Source organism: Mesoplodon bidens, assembly GCF_964165515.1.
Source record: "Mesoplodon bidens genome assembly, chromosome: 10".
Lineage (NCBI taxonomy): Eukaryota > Metazoa > Chordata > Mammalia > Artiodactyla > Ziphiidae > Mesoplodon > Mesoplodon bidens.
Window position 1 is genome coordinate 37,859,884 of NC_138172.1, and position 27,344 is coordinate 37,887,227.

The window sequence follows — 27,344 nt, forward strand, 5'->3', positions numbered from 1 at the left end:
ACATCATATATATAAGATGTGTGTCATATATATATATATATATATATGGACATAAAAGTATTTTTAAAAACTGGAAGACTCTGAAAGGTGAAGAGAAGAAGGCAAACCAACTGGGGTTGAGATGCAAGAAAAAGCACAGTGGTGAACTCCCTAGATTTTCTTTTGCCTTATGTATCCACTACTTGAAGCTAAAAAAGCTGGAGACCTGGAAACACCAAAAGGCACAAACAAAAAAAGACCCCCCGGGCTTCCCTGGTGGCGCAGTGGTTGAGAGTCTGCCTGCAGATGCAGGGGACACGGGTTCGTGCCCCAGTCTGGGAAGATCCCACGTGCCGCGGAGCGGCTGGGCCCGTGAGTCATGGCCGCTGAGCCTGCGCGTCCGGAGCCTGTGCTCCGCAACGGGAGAGGCCGCAACAGTGAGAGGCCCGCGCACAGCAAAAAAAAAAAAGACCCCCCAAAAACCTGCTCCTTCTAGTTTAAGAACCAGGAAAGGATCCACCTATCAAAAACAAAAAACTTTACAATAACAACCACTATACTGCTTCCAAATACCACCCAAAAAAAGCAATGGCCCAACTCCCACCCACACAAGCAAGGTCAATTGGAGGGACTGAACTTTGACCCTCATCAGGCTGTAATGAGGCACCCAAACTGGTACAGTATCAGAGAAAACCAAGTTGGGAGCCAAGACCTTCTATGCCAGTAGGCAATAATAAGCCACCAGCACTCTGGCAGTGGAGACTACTTGGGGGCACCTGAACTTCCACCCCTAACCAGTATTAATGAGATTCCCTCCATCACCCTGCTGTGCTGGTATAAGAAGAGGCCAAGGGGAGAGCTGAAACTTTCACCATCACTCAGAAGTAACAAGACCACCACCCTCCTCCTGGTGTCATTGAAGGACACATGGGGAGCAGTAAGGAAGTACTACAATGCCTTCCAACCAGTGAACAATCAGTGGAACACTAGTAGGAAGCTGGAATTCCCACACAAGGAAAAACAAGGAGCCTTCACCCTTTGGTGTCAACAGAGGCTGAGTGGGAAACATGGGATTCAAACCCCCTTGGCAGTAATGAGGTAAAACCCTCTTCCCTCTGCAGAAGCACTGTCACAAAAAGCCAGGTAAAATGGAAGGTTTAAATAAAATGCAGAGTCTCATAACATAATACCCAAAGGTCCAGGCTTCAGTTGAAAATCACTCATCATACCAAGAACCAGGAATCAAAGGGCATCAAAGGGACATGGATCCTACTAACTACTTCATGGACTCCATCAGGAAGCCTGTCCATGTGCCAATGGAGATGCCTCACACCTGCAGATCTTCCCAACTGGCCCATGAGCATCCCTAATGCTCTGCACACTCCATCACACTCCCTAACCCTGTGGTCAGTTCCCTGGGCACACCACCAAGGGTGGCAATGAGTGCAAGCCTTTGTACATGGCTACTAAGCACATGCAGAAAGCCATTCAATTCTGGGAGAAAGCACATAAACTTAAGCATGCAGCGCCACCCTTGGTGAAGCAAACAAGAGACTGGCAGCAACCAGCCTAACTTTGCAAGATTGAGAAAAAGCATACAACTTAGAAATTCCACCCCAAAAAAGAGAACAAGAAGTGTGGAGTAGGTGCATACATAGCAAAGGTCTAAGAAAGCCTCAGAATAACCAGCAGGGCTGACAGAAGATACTTCTCTACCGAAGAGAGTAAGTAAAAGTGGAGGAGGTGACTGCTTCTTCAAACGGAAAGAGAGCAATGCAAGACTTCAAGGAACATGAAAAATAAAGCAAACATGATACCATAAAAAAGGGACACAACCATTTTCCAGTAACCAACTCCAAAGAAATGAATCTGCGATGTGTCCAATAAAAAAGTCAAAACAGGGTTTCCCTAGTGGCGCAGTGGTTGAGAGTCTGCCTGCCAGTGCAGGGGACATGGGTTCGTGCCCCAGTCCGGGAAGATCCCACATGCCGCAGAGTGGCTGGGCCCGTGAGCCATGGCCGCTGAGCCTGCGCGTCCGGAGCCTGTGCTCCGCAACAGGAGAGGCCACAACAGTGAGAGGCCCGCATACCGCCAAAAAAAAAAAAAAGTCAAAACAGTTGTTTTAAGAAAGCTCAACAAACTACAAGAAAACACAGAAAGATCGTTCAATGAAATCAACGAAACAATACACAGATAAGAAGTTTAAAAGATGTACAGAAGTCATAAAAAAGAACCAAACAAATTCTGGAACTGAAGATTACAATGAATTTAATGAAAACTGCAATAGAGGATGTCAACAGCAGACTTGATCAAAAAGAAGAAAAACTTAGTGAGATTGAACACAGGAAGCTTGAGATCATCCAGTCAGAAGAGAACAAAAGAAAAAATTTTTAAAGAGCAAAAAAAGTCCATATGAATTACAGAATACCGTAAGGGGAAACAATCTATGTAGTATTGCAGTTCCAGAAAGACAAGGGAGGGAGAAAGGGTTAGAGGGCTTATTTAAAGAAATAAGGGCTGAGAATTTCCCAAATCTTGGCAGACTTGGACATCCAAGTTCATGAAGCGAGGTCTCCAACAACATTCAACCCAAAAAGGTCAATTCCAAGACACATTATAATAAAACGGACTCAAATCCAAGAGAAAGAGAATTTCAAAAGCAGCAAGAGAAAAAAAGGTTTGTAACTTATCAGGTAAACCCAATAAGGCTATCAGTAGTACTCAGCAGTTATACCAGGCAAGGAAACAGTGGAATAATACATTCAAAGTACTGAAAGAAAAAAATTGCCAACTAAGAATACTGGCAAAGATGTCTTTCAAAATTGGAGAAATGGGGCTTCCCTGGTGGCGCAGTGGTTGAGAGTCCGCCTGCCAATGCAGGGGACACGGGTTCGTGTCCTGGTCCGGGAGGATCCCACATGCCGCGGAGTGGCTGGGCCTGTGAGCCATGGCCGCTGAGCCCGCGTGTCTGGAGCCTGTGCTCCACAACGGGAGAGGCCGCAGCAGTGAGAGGCCCGCGTACCACAAAAGAAAAAAAAAAAAAAAAATTGGAGAAATGACTTTCCAAGACAAATAAAAACTGAAAGAGTTCATCACCACTAAATCTGCCTTATAAGAAATGATGGGGTGGGCCCCGGAGGAAGATGGCGGAAGAGTAAGACGCGGAGATCACCTTCCTCCCCACAGATACATCAGAAATTCATCTACACGTGGAACAACTCCTACAGAACACCTACTGAACGCTGACAGAAGACCTCAGACCCCCCAAAAGGCAAGAAGCTCCCCACATACCTGGGTAGGGCAAAAGAAAAAAAGAATAAACAGAGACAATAGGATAGGGACGGGACCTGCACCAGTGGGAGGGAGCCGTGAAGGGGGGAAGGTTTCTACACACTACAAGCCCCTTCGCGGGCGGAGACTGCAGGTGGCGGAGGGGGAAAGCTTCGGAGTAGCGGAGGAGAGCACAGCAACAGGGGTGCGGAGGGCAAAGCGGAGAGATTCTGGCACAGAGGACCGGTGCCCTCAGGCACACACCAGCCCGAGAGGCTTGTCTGCTCGGCCCGCCGTGGCGGGCGGGGCTGGGAGCTGAGGCTCGGGTATCGGCTTTCAGTCGGAGCGCAGGGAGAGGACTGGGGCTGGCGGCAGGAAGAGAGCCTGAAGGGGTTAGTGCACCACGGCTAGCCCAGAGGGAGTCCGGGGAAAGGGTCTGGAGCTGCTGAAGAGGCAAGAGACTTTTTTCCCTTTTGTTTCCTGGTGCGCGAGGAGAGGGCATTAAGAGGGCTGCTTGGGGAAGCGCCGGAGACAGGCACGAGCCGCGGGTAAGGCACGGACCTCGGAGACGGGCGTGGGCCGCCGCCGCCGCTGCCGCCGCCGCCGCGGGGCCTGTGTGCGAGCGCGGGTCACTGTCCGCCCCGCCTTCCGGGGGGCCTGTGCACCCCGCCACTGCCGGGGTCCCCGAGACCCGGGGACGGCTTTCCCCGGAAAGCGCACGGAGCGCCACGGGCTGCTGCAACCTCACGCCGGCCTCTGCCGCCGCAGGCCCGCCCCACACTGCGCGCCCCTCCCTCCCCTCTGCCTAAGTGAGCCAGAGCCCCCGAATCAGCGGCTCCTTTAAACCCGTCCTGTCTGAGCGAAGAACGGACGCCCTCCGGCGACCTACGCGCAGAGGCGGGGCCAGGTCCAAGGCTGAGACCCGGGAGCTGTGAGAGCAGAGGCAGGGAAATCTCTCTGTGCAGCCTCGGAGGCAGCGGATTAAAGCTCCATGGTCCATTTGATGTGCCCTGCGTCTGTGGAGTGCATGAATGGACAGCGAATCATCCCAAATTGAGGAAGTGGACTTTGAGGACAAGATTTAAGACTTTCCCCCCTTTTCCTCTTTTTACAACAAATTATTCCAAATTAAGGAGGTGGACTTAGAGAGCAAGATTTCAGACTTCTCGCCCTTTTCCTCTTTTTACAACGAATTATCCCAAATTGAGGAGGTGGACTTGGAGAGCAAGATTTTTGATTTTTCCCCCTGCTCTCTTTTTGTGAATGTGTATGTGTAATCTTCTGTGTAAGATTCTCTCTGTATAGCTTTGCTTCCACCATATGTCCCAGGGTTCTATCGGTCCGGTTTTTTTTTTTTTCAATAATTACTTTCTAATTTTAATAACGCTACTATATTTCATACTTTATTCTATTTTACTTTACCTGCTCTTTCTTTTTTTCCTACTCTCCCTTCCTCCCTCCCTCCCTCCGCTCCTCCTTTCCTTCTTTCTTTTTCTTTCCTCCCTCCCACCCTTCTTCTTTCCACTTTCTTTTTCTTTCCTTCCTCCCTCCCTCCTGTCTTTCTTCCTTTCCTTCCTCCCTCCCTCCCTCCTTTCTTTCCTTCTTTCTTTCCATCCTTCCTCCCTCCCTCCCTCCTTTCTTTCTTCCTTCCTTCCTTCCTTCCTTTCTTCCCTTCTTCCTTTCTTTCCCTCTCTCTTTCTTTCTTCTACTAATTCTTTCTTTCTACTTTCTCTCCCTGTTATTCTGAGCCGGGTGGATGAAAGGCTCTTGGTGCTGCAGCCAGGAGCCAGTGCTGTGCCTCTGAAGTGGGAGAGCCAACTTCAGGACACGGGTCCACAAGAGACCTCCCAGCTCCACATAATATCAAGCAGCGAAAATCTCCCAGAGATCTCCATCCCAACACCAGCACCCAGCTTCAGTCAACGACCAGCAAGCTACAGTGCGGGTCACCCTATGCCAAGCAACTAGCAAGGCAGGAACACAACCCCACCCATTAGCAGAGAGGCTACCTAAAAACATAATAAGGCCATAGGCACCCCAAAACACACCACCAGACGTGGACCTGTCCACCAGAAAGACAAGATCGAGCCTCAACCACCAGAGCACAGGAATTAGTCCCCCCCACCAGGAAGCCTACACAACCTACTGAAACAACCTTAGCCACTGGGGTCAGACACCAAAAACAACGGGAACTACGAATCTGCAGCCGGCAAAAAGGAGACCCCAAACACAGTAACATAAGCAAAATGAGAAGGCAGAAAAACACACAGCAGGTGAAGGAGCAAGATAAACACCTACCAGACCTAACAAATGAAGAGGTAATAGGCAGTCTACCTGAAAAAGAATTCAGAATAATGATAGTAAAGCTGATCCAAGATTCTATTTCCAAGATCCATAATCTTGGAAATAGAATAGACAACATGCAAGAAACAGTTAACAAGGACCTAGAAGAACTAAAGATGAATCAAGCATCGATTAAAAACACAATAAATGAAATGAAAAATACTCTAGATGGGATCAATAGCAGAATAACTGAGGCAGAAGAACGGATAAGTGAGGTGGAAGATAAAATAGTGGAAATAACTGATGCAGAGCAAAATAAAGAAAAAAGAATGAAAAGAACAGAGGACAGTCTCAGAGACCTCTGGGACAACATTAAACGCACCAACATTCGAATTATAGGGGTTCCAGAAGAAGAAGAGAAAAAGAAAGGGACTGAGAAAATATTTGAAGAGATTATAGTTGAAAACTTCCCCAATATGGGAAAGGAAATAGTTAATCAAGTCCAGGAGGCACAGAGAGTCCCATACAGAATAAATCCAAGGAGAAATACACCAAGACACATATTAATCAAACTGTCAAAAATTAAACACAAAGAAATCATATTAAAAGCAGCAAGGCAAAAACAACAAATAACACACAAGGGAATCCCCATCAGGTTAACAGCTGATCTCTCAGCAGAAACCCTACAGGCCAGAAGGGAGTGGCAGGACATAATTAAAGTGATGAAGGAGAGAAACCTGCAACCTAGATTACTCTACCCAGCAAGGATCTCATTCAGATTTGATGGAGAAATTAAAACCTTTACAGACAAGCAAAAGCTGAGAGAGTTCAGCACCGCCAAACCAGCTTTACAACAAATGCTAAAGGAACTTCTCTAGGCAAGAAACACAACAGAAGGAATATACCTACAATAACGAACCCAAAGCAATTAAGGAAATGGGAATAGGAACATACATATCAATAATTACCTTAAATGTAAATGGACTAAATGCTCCCACCAAAAGACACAGAGTGGCTGAATGGATACAAAAACAAGACCCATATATATGCTGTCTACAAGAGACACACTTCAGACCTAGAGACACATACAGATTGAAAGTAAAGGGATGGAAAAAGATATTCCATGCAAATGGAAATCAAAAGAAAGCTGGAGTAGCAATTCTTATATCAGACAAAATAGACTTTAAAATAAAGACTATTAGAAGAGACAAGGAAGGACACTACATAACAATAAAGGGATCGATCCAAGAAGAAGATATAACAATTGTAAATATTTATGCATCCAACATAGGAGCACCTCAATACATAAGGCAAATACTAACAGCCATAAAAGGGGAAATCGACAGTAACACAATCATAGTAGGGGACTTTAACACCCCACTTTCACCAATGGACAGATCATCCAAAATGAAAATAAATAAGGAAACACAAGCTTTAAATGATATGTTAAACGAGATGGACTTAGTTGATATTTATAGGACATTCCATCCAAAAACAACAGAATACACATTTTTCTCAAGTGCTCATGGAACATTCTCCAGGATAGATCATATCTTGGGTCACAAATCAAGCCTCGGTAATTTTAAGAAAATTGAAATTGTATCAAGTATCTTCTCCGACCACAATGCTATGAGACTAGACATCAATTACAGGAAAAGATGTGTAAAAAATACAAACACATGGAGGCTAAACAATACACTACTCAATAACGAAGTGATCACTGAAGAAATCAAAGAGGAAATTAAAAAATACCTAGAAACAAATGACAATGGAGACACGACGACCCAAAACCTATGGGACGCAGCAAAAGCAGTTCTAAGGGGGAAGTTTATAGCAATACAATCCCACCTTAAGAAACAGGAAGCATTTCGAGTAAACAACCTGACCCTGCACCTAAAGCAATTAGAGAAAGAAGAACAAAAATACCCCAAAGCTAGCAGAAGGAAAGAAATCATAAAGATCAGATCAGAAATAAATGAAAAAGAAATGAAGGAAACGATAGCAAAGATCAACCAAACTAAAAGCTGGTTCTTTGAGAAGATAAACAAAATTGACAAACCATTAGCCAGACTCATCAAGAAAAAAAGGGAGAAGACTCAAATCAATAGAATTAGAAATGAAAAAGGAGTAGTAACAACTGACACTGCAGAAGTACAAAAGATTATGAGAGATTACTATAAGCAACTCTATTCCAATAAAATGGACAACCTGGAAGAAATGGACACATTCTTAGAAATGCACAACCTGCCAAGACTGACTCAGGAAGAAATAGAAAATATGAATAGACCAATCACAAGCACTGAAATTGAAACTGTGATTAAAAATCTTCCATCAAACAAAAGCCCAGGACCAGATGGCTTCACAGGTGAATTCTATCAAACATTTAGAGAAGAGCTAACACCTATCCTTCTCAAACTCTTCCAAAATATAGCAGAGGGAGGAACACTCCCAAACTCATTCTACGAGGCCACCATCACCTTGATACCAAAACCAGGCAAGGATGTCACAAAGAAAGAAAACTACAGGCCAATATCACTGATGAACATAGATGCAAAAATCCTCAACAAAATACTAGCAAACAGAATCCAACAGCACATTAAAAGGATCATACACCATGATCAAGTGGGGTTTATCCCAGGAATGCAAGGATTCTTCAATATACGCAAATCAATCAATGTAATACACCATATTAACAAGTTGAAGGAGAAAAACCATATGATCATCTCAATAGATGCAGAGAAAGCTTTCGACAAAATTCAACACCCATTTATGATAAAAACCCTGCAGAAAGTAGGTATAGAGGGATCTTTCCTCAACATAATAAAGGCCATATATGACAAACCCACAGCCAACATTGTCCTCAATGGTGAAAAACTGAAACCATTTCCACTAAGATCAGGAACAAGACAAGGCTGCCCACTCTCACCACTCTTATTCAACATAGTTTTGGAAGTTTTAGCCACAGCAATCAGAGAAGAAAAGGAAATAAAAGGAATCCAAATTGGAAAAGAAGAAGTAAAGCTGTCACTGTTTGCTGATGACATGATACTATACATAGAGAATCCTAAAGATGCTACCGAAAAACTACTAGAGCTAATCAATGAATTTGGTAAAGTAGCAGGATATAAAATTAATGTACAGAAATCTCTGGCATTCCTGTACACTAATGATGAAAAATCTGAAAATGAAATCAAGAAAACACTCCCATTTACCATCGCAACAAAAAGAATAAAATATCTAGGAATAAACCTACCTAAGGAGACAAAAGACCTTTATGCAGAAAACTATAAGACACTGATGAAAGAAATTAAAGATGATACAAATAGATGGAGAGATATACCATGCTCCTGGATTGGAAGAATCAATATTGTGAAAATGACTCTACTACCCAAAGCATCTACAGATTCAATGCAATCCCTATCAAACTACCAATGGCATTTTTCACAGAACTAGAACAAAAAATTTCAAAATTTGTTTGGAAAAACAAAAGGCCCCGAATAGCTAAAGCAATCTTGAGAACGAAAAACGGAGCTGGAGGAATCAGGCTCCCTGACTTCAGACTATACTACAAAGCTACAGTAATTAAGACAGTCTGGTACTGGCATAAAAACAGAAAGATAGATCAGTGGATCAGGATAGAAAGCCCAGAGATAAACCCACGCACATATGGCCAACTTATCTTTGATAAAGGAGCCAGGAATGTACAGTGGAGAAAGGACAGCCTCTTCAATAAGTGGTGCTGGGAAAACTGGACAGGGACATGTAAAAGTTTGAGATTAGATCATTCCCTAGCACCATACACAAAAATAAGCTCAAAATGGATTAAAGACTTAAATGTAAGGCCAGAAACTATCAAACTCTTAGAGGAAAACATAGGTAGAACACTCTATGACATAAATCACAGCAAGATCCTTTTGGACCCACCTCCTAGAGAAATGGAAATAAAAACAAAGATAAACAAATGGGACCTAATGAAACTTCAAAGCTTTTGCACAGCAAAGGAAACCATAAAGAAGACCAAAAGACAACCCTCAGAATGGGAGAAAATATTTGCAAATGAAGCAACTGACAAAGGATTAATCTCCAAAATTTATAAACAGCTCATGCAGCTCAATAGCAAAAAAACAGACAACCCAATCCAAAAATGGGCAGAAGACTTAAATAGGCATTTCTCCAAAGAAGATATACAGACTGCCAACAAACACATGAAAGAATGCTCAACATCATTAATCATTAGAGAACTGCAAATCAAAACTACAATGAGATATCATCTCACAACAGTCAGAATGGCCATCATAAAGAAATCTAGAAACAATAAATGCTGGAGAGGGTGTGGAGAAAAGGGAACACTCTTGCACTGCTGGTGGGAATGTGAATTGGTACAGCCACTATGGAGAACGGTATGGAGGTTCCTTAAAAAACTACAAATAGAACTACCATATGACCCAGCAATCCCACTACTGGGCATATACCCTGAGAAAACCATAATTCAAAAAGAGACATGTACCAAAATGTTCATTGCAGCTCTATTCACAATAGCCCGGAGCTGGAAACAACCTAAGTGTCCATCATCGGATGAATGGATAAAGAAGATGTGGCACATATATACAATGGAATATTACTCAGCCATAAAAAGAAACGAAACTGAGCTATTTGTAATGAGGTGGATAGACCTAGAGTCTGTCATACAGAGTGAAGTTAGTCAGAAAGAGAAAGACAAATACCGTATGCTAACACATATATACGGAATTTAAAAAAAAAAATGTCATGAAGAACCTAGGGGCAAAACGGGAATAAAGACACAGACCTACTTGAGAATGGACTTGAGGATATGGGGAGGGGGAAGGGTAAGCTGTGACAAAGCGAAAGAGAGGCATGGACATATATACACTACCAAACGTAAGGTAGATAGATAGTGGGAAGCAGCCGCAGAGCACAGGGAGATCAGCTCGGTGCTTTGTGACCGCCGGGAGGGGTGGGATGGGGAGGGTGGGAGGGAGGGAGATGCATGAGGGAAGGGATGTGGGAACAGATGTATATGTATGACTGATTCACTTTGTTATAAAGCAGAAACTAATTAAAAAAAAAAAAAGAAATCTAGAAACAATAAATGCTGGAGAGGGTGTGGAGAAAAGGGAACACTCTTGCACTGCTGGTGGGAATGTGAATTGGTACAGCCACTATGGAGAACGGTATGGAGGTTCCTTAAAAAACTACAAATAGAACTACCATATGACCCAGCAATCCCACTACTGGGCATATACCCTGAGAAAACCATAATTCAAAAAGAGACATGTACCAAAATGTTCATTGCAGCTCTATTCACAATAGCCCGGAGCTGGAAACAACCTAAGTGTCCATCATCGGATGAATGGATAAAGAAGATGTGGCACATATATACAATGGAATATTACTCAGCCATAAAAAGAAACGAAACTGAGCTATTTGTAATGAGGTGGATAGACCTAGAGTCTGTCATACAGAGTGAAGTTAGTCAGAAAGAGAAAGACAAATACCGTATGCTAACACATATATACGGAATTTAAAAAAAAAATGTCATGAAGAACCTAGGGGCAAAACGGGAATGAAGACGCAGACCTACTTGAGAATGGACTTGAGGATATGGGGAGGGGGAAGGGTGGGCTGTGACAAGGCGAAAGAGAGGCATGGACGTGTATACACTACCAAACGTAAGGTAGATAGATAGTGGGAAGCAGCCGCAGAGCACAGGGAGATCAGCTCGGTGCTTTGTGACCGCCTGGAGGGGTGGGATGGGGAGGGTGGGAGGGAGGGAGATGCATGAGGGAAGGGATGTGGGAACAGATGTATATGTATGACTGATTCACTTTGTTATAAAGCAGAAACTAATTTAAAAAATAAATAAATAAACTTAAAAAAAAATGGATAACCAGTGGACCTACTATATAGCACAGGGGACTCTGCTCAATGTTATGTGGCAGCCTGGATGGGAGGGGAGTTTGGGGGAGAATGGGTACATGCATATGTATAGCCGAGTCCCTTTGCTGTGCATCTGAAACTATCACAACATTGTTAATCGGCTATACTCCAATATAAAATAAAAAGTAAAAAAAAAAAAAAAAAAAAAAAAGAAGATGTAGCACATATATACAATGGAATATTACTCAGCAATAAAAAGGAACGAAACTGAGTTATTTGTAGTGAGGTGGATGGATCTAGAGTGTGTCATACAGAGTGAAGTGAGTCAGAAAGAGAAAAACAAATACCGTATGCTAACACATATATGGAATCTAAAAAAAAAATGAAAATGGTCAGAAGAACCTAGGGGCAAGACGTGAATAAAGACGCAGACCTACTAGAGAATGGACTTGAGGATATGGGGACGGGGAAGGGTAAGCTGGGACAAAGTGAGAGAGTGGCATGGACATATATACACTACCAAACGTAAAGTAGGTAGCTGGTGGGAAGCAGCCGCATAGCACAGGGAGATCAGCTTGGTGCTCTGTGACCACCTGGAGGGGTGGGATAGGGAGGGTGGGAGGAAGGGAAATGCAGGGGGGAAGATATATGGGGACATATGTATATGTATAACTGATTCACTTTGTTATAAAGCAGAAACTGACACACCATTGTAATAAAGCAATTATACTCTAATAAAGATGTTAAAAATAAAATAAAATGAAAATAAATAAATAAATAAATAAAGGGAATTGTATACCCAATGAAAATATTTTTGAAAAATAAAGGTGAGTAAATCCAAAGTGAATAAAATGAATAGAACAAAGAGAAGAAATCTGTGAAACAGACCAAAAAAAAACCTTTTAAGTCAAAAGTTAAGTTGAGAGGATCAAAACAACAAAAATCTAAATAGATTTGACCAAGAAAAATAGAGGACACAGCTCCCTAAAGTCTAGAATGAAAGAGGGATCATCACTAAATGTCTTACACACATTAAAAAATAAATAGCATGAATATCTAGGACAATTCAAAAACACATTGAAATAGAAAAATCTCTTGCAAAATACAACTAATCAAAACTGAGAGAATGAGTTAGACAAAGATACTAAAGATAGACTATAAGCCCCAACCAAAAACAAAAAAAAATTTAATGACAAATTAGACTTCCTCAAAATTAAAATCTATTCTCCAGGACACAACATTAACAAAATGAAAAGGCAAACCACACAGTGAAAGAATATATTTACAAGGACTTGTATTCAGAATAGAGTATTCACATAACTCAGTAAGAAAACAACCCAATAAAATATGGGTGAAAGATATGGACACTTCACAGAAAAAAAAAGAGGTTAAAGGACAATAAACATTTGAAAAGGTGTTCAACCTCTTTAGTCATTAGGGAAATAAAAATTAAAAGCAGGGCTTCCCTGGTGGCGCAGTGGTTGAGAGTCTGCCTGCTGATACAGGGGACACAGGTTCGTGCCCCGGTGCGGGAAGATCCCACATGCTGCGGAGCGGCTGGGCCCGTGAGCCATGGCTGCCGAGGCTGCGCATCCGGAGCCTGTGCTCCGCAACGGGAGAGGCCACAATGGTGAGAGGCCCGCGTACCACAAAAAAATAAATAAATAAAATAAAAAATAAAAGCAAAGCAAGAGACCACTAGCTCATCCATTAGAATGTCTAAAATTAAAAAGACAAAATAAAAAGTGCTGCTGAAAAAGTGGACCAATTGAAAGTCCGATACTTAAATGTATACTTAATTTTGGGAGGGTTCCCACCATTAACTGATAAGAAGTACTCACTGTGCCTCAACTACCTGTACAAACAACATGGTTTATGCTGCTGAACACCTGCTTTCCTTCCAGGAATGTGGAATTTTGTTACATGCTACGCAGAGGTTGCATACAGGACCAGTGCCCGATAAAAACTCTGGCTATGAGTCTCAAACAAGCTTGCCTGGTTGGCAACATTTCATATGTGTTGTCACAATACTCCTGGGGGAATTAAGCTTCTCCTGTATGACTCCACTGAGAAAGTACTCTTAGAAGCTTGTGCCTGGTTTCCCCAGACTTTACCCCATGCAGCTTTGTTATTTTGATTTGTATCCTTCCACTGTAATTATTCACAGCTTTGAGTACAATTACATAATGAGTCCTTTGGGTCCCCACAGCAAATCTTCAAGTCTATGGGTCTTGAGGGCCTCCAAACACAACAACAAATAAGCATGACACAAAATATCACCTAGCTTTCACTTCCTTCAACTCCCACCATCTTCTCCCCCACCGACAACAAGACAAACACACTAATAATAAGATCCATTAATGAGAACACTTAAAATGTGGCTATTAGGTAAATTCCAGATCACAAACCCACATTTCAGTACTGAATAACAATGATAAAATGTCCATTTTTTTTAAGTTTTCAGTTAGGAGAGCTCCTACTGATGATAATTAGCACTTTCCTTCATTAAAAAAAAATCATTAGATTAGGTCTCATTATGACTTGGTGTATGACCAAGTCTGTATTAAAATGAACCACCACAGCTACAAAGTAAGTTGAGAGACTGAAATGATAGTGTACCACAAACTACACATATTTAAAGTGTAGAATTTGATGCTCTGGCATATACATACACCAGTGAAACCATGGCACAATTAAAGTAATGACATTTGAATCACCCCCCAAAGTTTCCTCATATCTTTCTGCACTCTATCCCTCTCTTCAGGGATAGATTGGCAGGCAACCATGTAACTGGTTTAAAGCATTATAAATTATTAGCATTTTCCAGAATTTTACCTATTTGAAATGTTCATCAGTCCTCCACTCACAAAATCACCACTACAGCCTTATTTATATTCCCAAGAATCTACATCTACTTCCTTCCTTTCACCCATAACCTACTGTGGTAACTACTCTACCTTCTCTCTCTTTATCACTCAACCCACTAGACTCTGGCTTTCTGCCACTATCAACCTATGACTACATGGGATTCTCTAAAACATCACCAATGGCCTTCTGTCAAACACAATGGCCCCTACTCAGTACCCATTCTATTCTACTAGACTACTCCACGGTACTTGAAATCATTAATTACTCTGTTTTTTAAAAACTTTCTTTTCCTTAGCCAGCTATGACCTCCATTTCTCAAACTCCATGTGCTAGTACCTATTTTTCTGTCCTCCAAGATGCTGGCAGTCTCTAAAGTCTCATTTCCAGCCCTATGCTGTCATAGCAGTTGTTGTTACAGCAACAGAAACAAATATTTACTGTACTGTTACCATATGCTAGGCGCTGTGTTAAGAGCTTCATATAAGCTCATTGATTTCTAACAATTCTACAAGATAAGTAATAATGTTACACTCATTTCAAATTACATACAAAATTAAGAGAGAATAGTATATTGAACCTCCACAAACCTACCACCCAGCTTCAACAATGATCAATGTTTTGCCAACCTTGATTAATTAATACCCATGTACATATTCTTACCCATTGCCATACTTTAGAGCAAATTTCAGAAATTACCCATAAGTTATTACCATAAGAAATTACCCATACTTAAATATGTATCTTTAACAGGTGCTTACTATTTCTCCAATAAACTCTATTTCATGGTTATACTGTATGGCAAGAGTGAATCTGTGCCTCTGTTACATGACAGATTCCCTGTTGCCAAAGAGACATAATCCAAGTTCCTTAGGATTCCTTATAGTCTTTGGTATGTAAGACTCTGTAAATATGGATCCGATATATCTTTCCTGCCTTACCATCCATCACTTTCATCCAGGCACAATGCCCTAGCCATTTTGGACTATTTACCATTCCCTGAACATGGCTTGCAATTTCACGTCTCTATACCTCTGTTTTTGCTGTGTAAAACATTCAATAATATCCTGTTCCTATCTGGCAGAATTCTAGGTATCCAGTTGACAATTCCTGTATAAGAACTGATCCTGAAACCACAAAATGAAAGTAAATATAAATTCTCTTGAATTTCATTCCTTTTCTCTTGGGCATATGCTTTATAAAATGTACAAAATTATCATCAAATATCTGTTCTCCTTCTCCTTAATTTTATCTTATTCTCCTACTTTTTAATTCACAAAATTTAGTAGTACATATTACCTGTATATTATACTTCTCTTAAACTGTACAATTTTAATATATGGTCACAAAAATATATAACTGAAAGGGCATTTTATAGTAAAACTTTTTATACAAAGAAATGTTTTACCATTTACTAATTACTTCTGAATGCTATCTAGTTCAGACACTATTTTATTTGGGCTATGTCAAGTTTTATTATTAGTATAAATTGCATATAACTAAAGACACAGTTTAATAAGTAAACTTTTTCATTTTTCTTTAGCCACTAATAGCTATGAAAAACCTACTGAAATTTCTAATTATTGTGATCATAATATTAAGATAAATAAAAGATATATAGGAATGCATTTTTTAATCATTCTATGTGTGTAAAATCACTAAATAATTATCTTTTACAAACATGAAAGAATTTTCAACATAGTTCCATAAAATATCACTGCCACAGGGTGAAATTTAGTTAATACTGTCTTTCCATCTGTTAATTTTTTTAAGTTTAAGAATATAGGGCTTCCCTGGTGGCGCAGTGGTTGGGAGTCCGCCTGCCGATGCAGGGGACACGGGTTCGTGCCCCTGTCCCGGAAGATCCCACATGCCGCGGAGCGGCTGGGCCCGCGAGCCATGGTCGCGGAGCCTGTGTGTCCGGAGCCTGTGCTCCGCAACGGGAGAGGCCACAGCAGTGAGAGGCCCGCGTACAGCAAAAAAAAAAAAAAAAAAAAAAAAAAAAAAAAAAAAAAAAAAAAAAAAAGAATATAAATACTAGCTATCAAGAGGTATATACATGCATGTTGCTAATAAATGCTACAGTAATCTAAGATCCTAGAATGGAGTTGGTATTACCAAAATACACAACCTCAAGTACTACATTAGCCCAAACTAAAAAATTAAAGGAGTCTGATCAGACAAAATGAGCTCTAACACTTCTTTTCTTTTTTTCTTTTTCTTTTTTGGCTGCGCCACTCGGCTTGTGGGATCTTAGTTATCCAACCAGGGTTTAAACCCGGGCCACCGCAGTGACAGCACGGAGTCCTAACCACTGGACTGCCAGGGAATTCCCTCTAACACTTTAGATTAGTGTTAGTGTCCCTCATTTTGATTAGTTTATCAAATCATTGCTAAGATTAATCACAAAATGGCCTCTCCCACAGGCTCTAAACACCTTTCTTGCAGGAAAAAGAATGTAGAAAATAGGTATGAGATTCTGAGCACTTTTCCTTAACTCTAAAATAGAACTCTGATTAACCTGCTGGAGAAGCCACATGGAACGATAGAGACCTTGAGGTTACAACATGTAGCTATTTCGGTGATCCAGCTGAGGACAGCCTTCTAGCCATCCCTGCCAACATACCACACGTGTGAGTAAACCCTTTTGGACATTCCAGCCAGCTGAGCCCCCAGATAACTGTAGCCACAAGTGGTGTCACCTATACAGAATGATGATTAGTTTCAGTCCACTATATTTTGGGGTGCTTTGCAGCACAGCAATAGATAATATTGTAAGGGTATCATCATTCATGTCCCACTTAACTAGGTTTTCAAGCCACACACTGTGCATCAACTGATATTTTAAAGACAAAAATAAAATAATTTCAAAGACCACTGTCTCCACCCTGATCCCCAAACCCTAGTATTCGAAGCAAGGTGGTGGGGTGGCTAACATCACAAATATTAATAAAAATAATAGCATGGAATATCACAAATTACAGCTTTCCAATCATTTATAAGATTTCTCATTTATTCAAGTTCTAAATTTTTGACAATTTCAAATCAAGATAACAAACATAAAATACAAATAGAAATTATTTCCACATGAGCCTTCCTGAGATGGAAATAACACCTGAAAGTGTGTCTTAAAACTAGAGACACAAGATAAAAAATTACCTACGAGCAGTGGTTCTTAACTGGGGCAATGTTACCACCACCACCCCACCTACCTCCCACCCCCCAGGCCCAGGGCCTTTGGCAATGTCTGAAGACATTTTTCACTGCCACAACTTGAGAGGAGATGTTAATGAGTGGAGGTCATATATGCTGCTAAATTTCTTATAATGTACAAGATAATAAAGAATTATCTGGCCCAAAATGTCAACATTGCCAAGGATAAGAAGCCCTAGCTATAGGAATGAAAGTTTGAAGATATCGTCTTCTTATGATCACTACCTTAAAAACTAACAAAACAAGTGATTCTACTGGCAAAATTGATGATTACAATTCTGAAAATTTTTATTTTTTAATAAAAATAATGTGATAATTTTGGTATTTTCTACATAAGAAAAAGCATAATACACTAAATATTAAGCCTACAAAAAATATATAAGAAAAACTGATAATATTATAGAAAAAGTAAAGCAGAAAAAAGTTTTTGCAAATGCATTACTGGAAAAAAATGTTGCTACATGTATTATAACTGCCAATTAAAATATATTTTGTTTGATCAAATTACTATTAACTGGTAATAGAATAAATACATAAATCTAGTCCATAAAATTAGCATTTGGCACTTAAAAGTCTTATTTAAATTCATATTTTAACAAGAACATTATGATCAACTGAACATTATTTTTTAAAGTTTTTTCCATTTTAGAAATAAATTCATCTAACTAATCACATGACTACACAGGACTAGGCCTATGAAAAAGTCAATATACTTTTGTCAACTGTTTTAAGGAAAAAATATTAAATGTCCTAAATAGGCTTTTTCAAAATAAGCTTTGCATCTATTACCATACACACACTTTTCTGTCCTTTTTAAAAAGTCATTTTAGGGCTTCCCTGGTGGTGCAGTGGTTGAGAACCCGCCTGCCGATGCAGGGGACACGGATTCGAGCCCTGGTCCGGGAAGATCGCACATGCCGTGGAGCAACTAAGGCCGTGCACCACAACTACAGAGCCTGTGCTCCAGAGCCCGCAAGCCACAACTACTGAGCCCGTGTGCCACAACTACTGAAGCCTGCGCACCTAGAGCCCGTGATCCACAGTAAGAGAAGCCACTGCAATGAGGAGCCCGCGCACTGCAATGAAGAGTGGCCCCCGCTCGCCACAACTAGAGAAAGCCTGCGCACGGCAATGAAGGCCCAATGCAACCAAAAATAAATAATAAGTAAATAAATAAATTAAAAACCATTTTTAAAAAGTCATTTTAATACTGCTGAGACAGAGTAGAGTCTGATACAGTTCTATAAAGAAAAGAATAAGTGTGGTTACTGTAAAAGATTCAAAGACCGACAAGTAAGAATTGTTTTTATATCAAACAAATATACTAGGCTGCTTTCTACATTCGAAAAGGTAACAATAAACTTTTCATTACCTTTACATTTGGCTTCTTTGTTGAAACTCCTCTATACCAACCTAAAACAAAGCATACAAAAGGTATTAAAATCATATTGTTGTCATTTTCTATAAGAGACATTATTTTTAGGATAATTAATTAATGCAAAACTTTCTAGTAAGTTTTAGGCACTTTCTGCCTTTATTAAGTGTAGTCTACTCCAAAAGAAATAATCTTACAATAAATACAACATTCCCAATTTTCATCAAAAACACAAAATCCCTTTCAACTGAATAAGACAAAAAAAAATTAGAAAAGATTTCAGAGGACATATATTCAACTCCTTGAAAACCGTTAGGGGTTAGGAAAATGCCAAAATCATATAGCTTTTTTGGTGGCAGATAGAGAGTACAGCCCAGACTTTCTATTTCCTGGTCTCACTGACTCTCCCATGCACTAAACTACACCACCCTCATTTCTTGGCTTTCCAGCTGCTGAAGATGACATCAGTGCTTCATTTATTCCCTCTCACCATTCATAAACAGCAATAACAATGAAAGTTCAAATTACACAATAAAAACAATTTTCAGAGAAAGGAAATTTTTTTACCAACTTTTCTCAAATCCAATCTATTATTTTCAGAGGGTTGCTATAGTTTCTCTACTTGGGTTTAAGGGGACACAACTCCAGTGAGTAGAAGAGGAAGCTAAGAGTTATATTTAAAGGAGGAATATGAAGAAAAAAGAAAGAGGAGATTGTTAATGATAGCTAATATTAACTGAGAGCTTACTATCCTTAATTCCATGTTCTGAAATTGAGTTGTTCCATGTATTAATCTTTAAGTCCCACAACAAAGCTATGAGGAAAAGAATCAACTTTTTCTCCCCTGAAATCAGAACAAACAATAAAAGAATACCCTTATTTCTGTTTAGTACAACAGATGAGATCATAAATTTGAATAACTCAATTTACACTTGAGAGTCTCAATATCTTCATTTTTGGTAAGTGATAACCTTACCAATGTGACACTTTACCATATCTTAAACAGGATAAAGAATGACATCAGCAGGTATGGCAGAGTAAGGACTGCCAAAAAAACCCTATCCTCAGTAAAAGCAATAATAACACTGGCAAACACTGTCAATATCAACTTTTTTAGAACTCTAGAAGCAAACTAAAGACTTGAAATATTCCAAAGAGTATTTATTCAAGAAATCTGAATCTCAGTCTGAACGACCCTTTTAACTTGCCCTATTCCATCTCCCTCTCCACAGCCCTGTGTTAAACTTGAAAACCAGTCCCACATTCACAGGGAAAACCAGAAAACTAACAGCCCCTGAAGAGGACGGAAAAGAAGAAATGCAGGAAGACCTAAATAAATGAAGAGGTTTACCATGTTCACGAATTATAAAACTTAGCACTGTTAAGATATCAATTATCCCTAAGTTGATCTATAGATTCAATTCAATTCCAATCAAAATCCCAGAGAAATTTTTGGTAGGGTATTAACAAGTTCTAAAATTTATAAGGAAAGACAAATGACTACTATAATACTCAAAACAATTGTGAAGAAAGAAAAAATTTGAATGACCCACACTACCTGATTTTAAGACTTAATATAAACCTACCATAATTGAGAGTGTAATACTGGCTAAAGAATAGACACAGAGATCAATGAAATAGATTGTAAAATCCAGAAATTAACCCACACATAAACGAACAATTGATTTTTGACAAAGGTACAAAAGCACTTCAATGGAGAAATGATAGTCTTTCAACAAATGGTGCTGAAACAATCAGACATATATATACAAAAAGAAAAAAAGAACCCCAACCTATTACCTTGCACTATAAACAAAATTACCTCAAAATGTATCTAAAAGTGTAAAACTTATACAAGGACAACAAGAGACCATTTTTGTGATCTTGTGGCTAGACAAAGATTTCTTAAGCACACACCATATAAGAATAAATTTTTAAGGTTATACTCCATTTATAGTTATTATAAAATATTGCCTATATTCCCAGTGTTGTACAATATATCCTTGTACCTTATTTTATACCTAATACTTTGTACCTCTTAACCCCCTACCCCTATATTGCCCCTCTCCCCTCCCCTCTCTCTACTGGTAACTACAAGTTTGTTCTCAACTAACAAATGGGCAGAGACCTGAACAGATACCTCACCAAAGAAGATATACAGTTGGCAAATAAGCATATGAAAAGATGCTCAACATCATATGTGATTCAGGAGCTACAAATGAGATACCACTGCACACCTACTAGAATAGCCACTATCCAAAACACTGACAACACCAAATGCTGATGAGGATGTGGAGCAACAGGAACTTTCATTGCTGCTGGGAATCCAAAATGGTACAGCCACTTTGGAAGACAGTTTGGCAATTTCTTACAAAACTAAATGTACTTTTACCACAAGATCCATCAGACTCACTCTTTGGTACTTATTCAAATGAGTTGAACACTTATGTCCACACAAAAACCTGCACATGGATGTTTATAGCAGCTTTATTCATAAGTGCTTAAACTTAGAAGAAACGAAGATGACCTTCAATAGGTAAATGGATAAATAAAACTGTGGTACATCCAGACACTGGAATATTATCCAGTGATTTTAAAACAATGAGCTATCGGGCTTCCCTGGTGGTGCAGTGGTTGAGAATCTGCCTGCCGATGCAGGGGACACGGGTTCGTGCCCCAGTCCGGGAAGATCCCACATGCCGCAAAGCGGCTAGGCCTGTGAGCCATGGCCGCTGAGCCTGCGCGTCCGAAGCCTGTGCTCTGCAACGGGAGAGGCCACAACAGTGAGAGGCCCACATACCGCAAAAAAAAAAAAAAAAAAAAAAAAAAAAAAAGAGCTATCGAGCCACAAAAAGACATGGAAGATCTTTAAATGCATATTACTAAATGAACGAAGCCAATATGAAAACGCCACACAGTGTATGATTCCAACTATATGACAATCTGGAAAAGGCAAAACCATGGAGACAGTAAGAAGATCAATGGTTGCCAAGGGTTAGTGGGGAGGGAGGGATAAATAGGTGAAGAGAATTTTTAGGGCAGTAAAACTACTCTGTATAATACTATAGTGGCAGATACATGTCATGATATATTTATCTAAACCAATAGTGTGTACAGCGTCAAGAGTGAACTCTGATGTAAACTATGGACTTTGGGTGATAATGATTTGTCAATGTAGGTTCATCAATTGTAACAAGTGTACCCATTCTAGTGAGTGATGTTGATACTGTGGGAGGCTGCACATGTGTGAAGGCAGGGGGTATACTGGAACTCTCTGTACTTTCCACTCAATTTTGCCTAAAACTGCTCAAAAAAATAAAGTCTTTTGTTTTTTTAACGCATTTACTATACGTAATCCCACACCTAGGTATTTGCCCAATACAAAAAAAGCCTACACTAAAATCTATACTCATTATTTATAAAAACTTTATTCATAACAATCAAAAACAAAACAATTCAAATGTCCATCAACTGATGCACAGGTAAATAAAATGTGGTTTCAACATGTATGATGAAATACTGCTAAGGAAGAACACACTACAGATACATATGACATGAATGGCTTTCCAATGCATTATGCTAAGTGAAAAAAGCCAGACACTATATAATGTGGGATTCCATTTATATGAGACTCTGGAAAACACAAAACTAGAAGGACAGATCAGTGGTTGCCAGGGTTGAGAGAAAGGGGTTGGGAAGGAAGTTTGACTACAAGGAGCATGATGTTATATTTGGGGGTGGTGAAAATGTTCTGTATCTAGATTGTGGCAATGGTTACAAGATTATGCATTTGCCAAAATTCACAAAATTCTTATGACTATACTCCAAAAAGGATGACTCTTCCTGTATATAAGTTACACCTCAATAACCTGACTAAAATAAATACACACACAATAGTATACTTCACATCTACCACAATGGTTAGAATTTTTATTTGAAATTCTAACAATATCAGGTGTTGGCAAGAGAAGGTAGACCGATCAGATACTGCTAGTGAGGGCGATAATAAATGGTCCCCACTTTCAAAAACAATGCAATATTACCTGCATATTGTATGACACTGAAATTCTACTCCCATATATTATCCCCTATACAACAGCATTGAATTGGGGATATTACTCACTCTACAGGAATTTTTAGAAATCTGTGGGGTGGTCTGAGTTACCAGAGAAGATATTAAAAATATTTATATTTTGAAAAGACAAAGATTCTTAGAAGAAAATATAGGAGTAAATCTTCATGACCTTGGGTTAAGCAACAATTTCACACAGAAGCAACAACAAAGTCCCAATTTTTTATGTTTTTATAAAAAAACAGTGAGAGAATAACTGGGATAAAATCACATGCAGATTAAGCACCACCTCAAGATTTCAGGTAAGCACTTGATCACATAACATAACATATGTTTATAGAGGTCAGCCATTTCTCATCAAGTAAACTCTCACAATATTGTTTATCAAAAAGCTCTGTCCTTGGGCTTCCCTGGTGGCACAGTGGTTGAGAGTCCACCTGCCAATGCAGGGGACACGGGTTCATGCCCCGGTCCGGGAAGATCCCACGTGCCACCGAGCGGCTGGGCCAGTGAGCCATGGCCGCTGAGCCTGCACGTCCGGTGACGCAGTGGTTGAGAATCCGCCTGCCAATGCAGAGGACATGGGTTTGAGCCCTGGTCCGAGAAGATCCCATAGGCCGCGGAGCAACTAAGCCCGTGTGCCACAACTACTGAGACTGTGCTCTAGAGCCCGTGAGCCACAACTACTGAGCCCGCATGCTGCAACTATTGAAGCCGGCGCACCTAGAGCCCGTGCTCCGCAGCAAGAGAAGCAACCGCGATAAGAAGCCTGTGCACTGCAACAAAGAGTAGCCCCCACTCACCGCAACTAGAGAAAGCCCGCACGCAGCAACGAACACCCAACACAGCCAAAAATAAATAAATAAAATAAATAAATTTATTTTTAAAAAAGCTGTGTCCTTATGAATGAAATATACATATTAGATTACAATATAAACTCTTGCTTCTTGTTGGGAGGCAGAGGAACAAAAGAAAGGAAAACTTAGACCAGTTCTGATGAATAGCAAGTAGCTTCAAAAACACATTATCAGGGACTTCCCTCATGGCACAGTGGTTAAGAATCCTCCTGACAATGCAGGGGACACAGGTTTGAGCCCTGGTCTGGGAAGATCCCACATGCTGCGGAGCAACTAAGCCCATGAGCCACAACTACTGAGCCTGCACTCTAGAGCCTACAAGCCACAACTACTGAGCCTGCACTCTAGAGCCTGCAAGCCACAACTACTGAAGCCCGTGTGCCTAGAGCCTGTGCTCCGCAACCAAAGAAGCCACCGCGATGAGAAGCCCACGCACCGCAATGAAGAGTAGCCCCCACTCGCCACAACTAAAGAAAACCCGCGAGCAGCAACAAAGACCTAACGCAGCCATAAATAAATAACTTATTTTTTTAATAAAACACATTATCATCTTCATTCAATGCCATCATTGTGAGGGTCATGAGAACTATGCTCAATGAACTTCAGCCATCACTTTTTCTTAAAACCAAACATCTGCTACAAATTTTGCCAAATGGTATCATTCCACAAGAGATTCAGAACTGAAGATGATGAAGAAAGAATAAGAAAGGAGAGAGAAAAGGAAGAATAAAAAGCTCATTCTTTTAATGTCTTTTACATACAGAACAAAAAAGTTCATAACTTCTCAGATAAAAGATTCAAAGAACTCAGATATCTGCAACATCATTAAGAATCAACAGTAGGGCTTCCCTGGTGGTACAATGGTTGAGAGTCCACCTGCCAATGCAGGGGACACGGGTTCATGCCCCGGTCTGGGAAGATCCCATGTGCCGCAGAGCAGCTGGGCCCGTGAGCCATGGCCGCTGGGCCTGCGCGTTAGGAGCCTGTGCTCCGCAACGGGAGAGGCCACAACAGTGAAAGGCCCGCATACCGCAAAAAAAAAAAAAAAAAGAATCAACAGTAAAAAGATGTTTTTAATGAGCTAGTACAATGACACACCTTCTAAATTTCTGTTTTCCTATTACAATAACCCTGGACAATGTACCTTTGCAACTATAATTCTCTCCTTTCATTTTCATCATTTATCTTTGACTTTCCAAGATTTCACAGTGCTGGCGCACAAAGTGAAACCCCTTTGATGGTCAGACTGCCTGACTCCTCATCAATTTCACTGTCACCATATTCATTTAATAGAAGAGTATATCAGTCTTTCTCACCTGATGAGTCAACATCTGATGGTTTGATCACTGTTAGGAACTTAAGAATCAGATATATTTTTATACTTTAGCATTTTCAGATATAAATTTTTGTAGAAAATTGAATGAGGAAAGGAAGGCATTCTTAAAACACCAAGTTTATAACTTACTACAAAGACTGCTTCCTTCAGGGAATCAATTATCATGTATACCTTAGACTTAAGTCACATCATGACTGAATTCTAAGAAATGCTAAACTAGTGTTGCCTCCCGAAACACCAGCTCCTCCTTCCTCAATAACTTGCTACAACTCTCCAACTTCTAAGCTAGCGGAATGTTATTCACAGGACTTTACCCAAATATTTGGTGATATAACTTTATAATGCAAGAATTACTGGGGAAGTTTGGGTGTTGTCTTCAAACTCCAAAAGCAAAGCATAACTCCTTGAGCCTTAGTTACTCCTCTGCTCAAAACTGTCCAATGGCATCGCATCTCAAAATAAAATCCAAAGTCCTGGAACTCCCCTGGTGGCTCAGTGGTTAAGAATCCGCCTGCCAATGCAGGGAACACGGGTTCAAGTCCTGGTCCAGGAAAATTCCCACATGCCGCGGAGCAACTAACCCCATGTGCCACAACTAGTGAGACTGTGCTCTAGAGCCCACGAGCCACAACTACTGAGCCCACATGGCACAACTACTGAAGCCCATGCGCCTAGAGCCTGTGCTCCACAACAAGAGAAGCCACCGCAATGAGAAGCCCATGCACTGCAACAAAGAGTAGCCCCCGCTCGCTGCAACTAGAGAAAGCCCACGGCAGCAACAAAGACCCAATGCAGCCAAAATAAAATCAATCCAAAGTCCTTACTACAACCTCTGCTTATTGCATCTCCCACCACGCTCTCTGCTCCTCCCTAACCAACCCCTCAAATACAGCCATACCAGTTTCCCTGCAATTCCTTCAACTCACTAAGCAAGCCCCCATACCTCAGGACTTTTATCCTCCATGCCCCATATGCCTGGACTGCTCTTCTCCTAGAGAACCACAGAATTGCTTCCTCACTTCCATCTATTCTCTGCCCAAATGTTATCTTCTCGGGAAAGGCCTTCCATGATTATCCTATATAAATACATAGAAAAATAACCCCCCACCCCACCCCACCCCAATGTACACTATCACTCTATCTCCTTCTACCTGCTTTGTCCTTCCTTATTCTTCTCAATGAGAAGTTTGTTTTATCCTTTTCAGCTGAGTCCCAGCTGAAAGAGTGCTTGATCAGCATTAGGCACTCAAATATTTGGTAACTGAAAGAAATTAATGAATCTGTAATATATGGGCTCATAATACCTAACTGGCAAGTGGTGTTGATAAAGTTGATATATATAAAGGGCCTTGAACAATGTCTCATACTCAATTACTGGGGGCGGTGGGGGGGGGATGACAGAGAAACAAGACACACTAAAACTCTATGTCTGCTAAATAATACTGTAAAGTGTATTTCTAAACCTCCCCAAAGGAGACTGGGCCTATAGGGGGAAAAAAAAAAAAACCTGCAGTCAGAAGTTTCTTAATATAAATGGCGTTCATTCTAAGAAACATTAAGGACCCAAAAATATACTCCTAAATGGCCCTCTTAAATCATTTCTGGAAAAAGTAGGGATATAAATAAAAAAGAAATACTCTTACCCATCTAACAGAGATTCAAATTAGTGCATGAGTTAATACCCGTGTTCTCCTTTCTCACCAGCAAAATGTTGATACAGACACTCGTACAGAGATTTACTACTGCAACAGGAAGTACAATCACTGAACCTAAAACTGGAGAAAATGAGTATGCAGGGCCTCCAAACACATGGAAGGTAACTTTTCCAACATTAAACAAAAATGACTTTTTTTTTTAATTTATTTATTTTATTTATTTATTTTTGGCTGTGTTGGGTCTTCGTTGCTGTGCGTGGGCTTTCTCTAGTTGCGGTGAGTGGGGGCTACTCTTTGTTGCGGTGCGCGGGCTTCTCATTGCGGTGGCTTCTCCTGTTGCAGAGCACGGGCTCTAGGCGTGTGAGCTCAGTATTTGTGGCTCACAGACCCTAGAGCGCAGGCTCAGTAGTTGTGGTGCACGGGCTTAGTTGCTCCGTGGCATGTGGGATCTTCCCAGACCAGGGCTCGAACCCATGTCCCCTGCATTGGCAGGCGGATTCTCCACCACTGCACCACCAGGGAAGCCCAAAATGACTTTTTC

The 27,344-nt window shown here is 40.6% G+C and overlaps 1 protein-coding gene across 5 annotated transcripts in view; it reads right to left on the bottom strand.

The window, feature by feature from the left end:
• DOCK3 (dedicator of cytokinesis 3) overlaps positions 1–27,344 on the bottom strand; it is a 404,205-nt gene that overhangs the window by 303,791 nt on the left and 73,070 nt on the right. For 4 of the 5 annotated variants that reach the window (XM_081246551.1, XM_081246550.1, XM_081246549.1 and 1 more), the window contains exon 3: positions 18,881–18,921. The exons of the other annotated variant lie outside the window; for it this stretch is intronic. In XM_081246551.1, the coding sequence (XP_081102677.1) occupies positions 18,881–18,921 (41 nt within the window). The remainder of the gene's footprint in view (positions 1–18,880; positions 18,922–27,344) is intronic. 5 annotated transcript variants of the gene reach the window in all.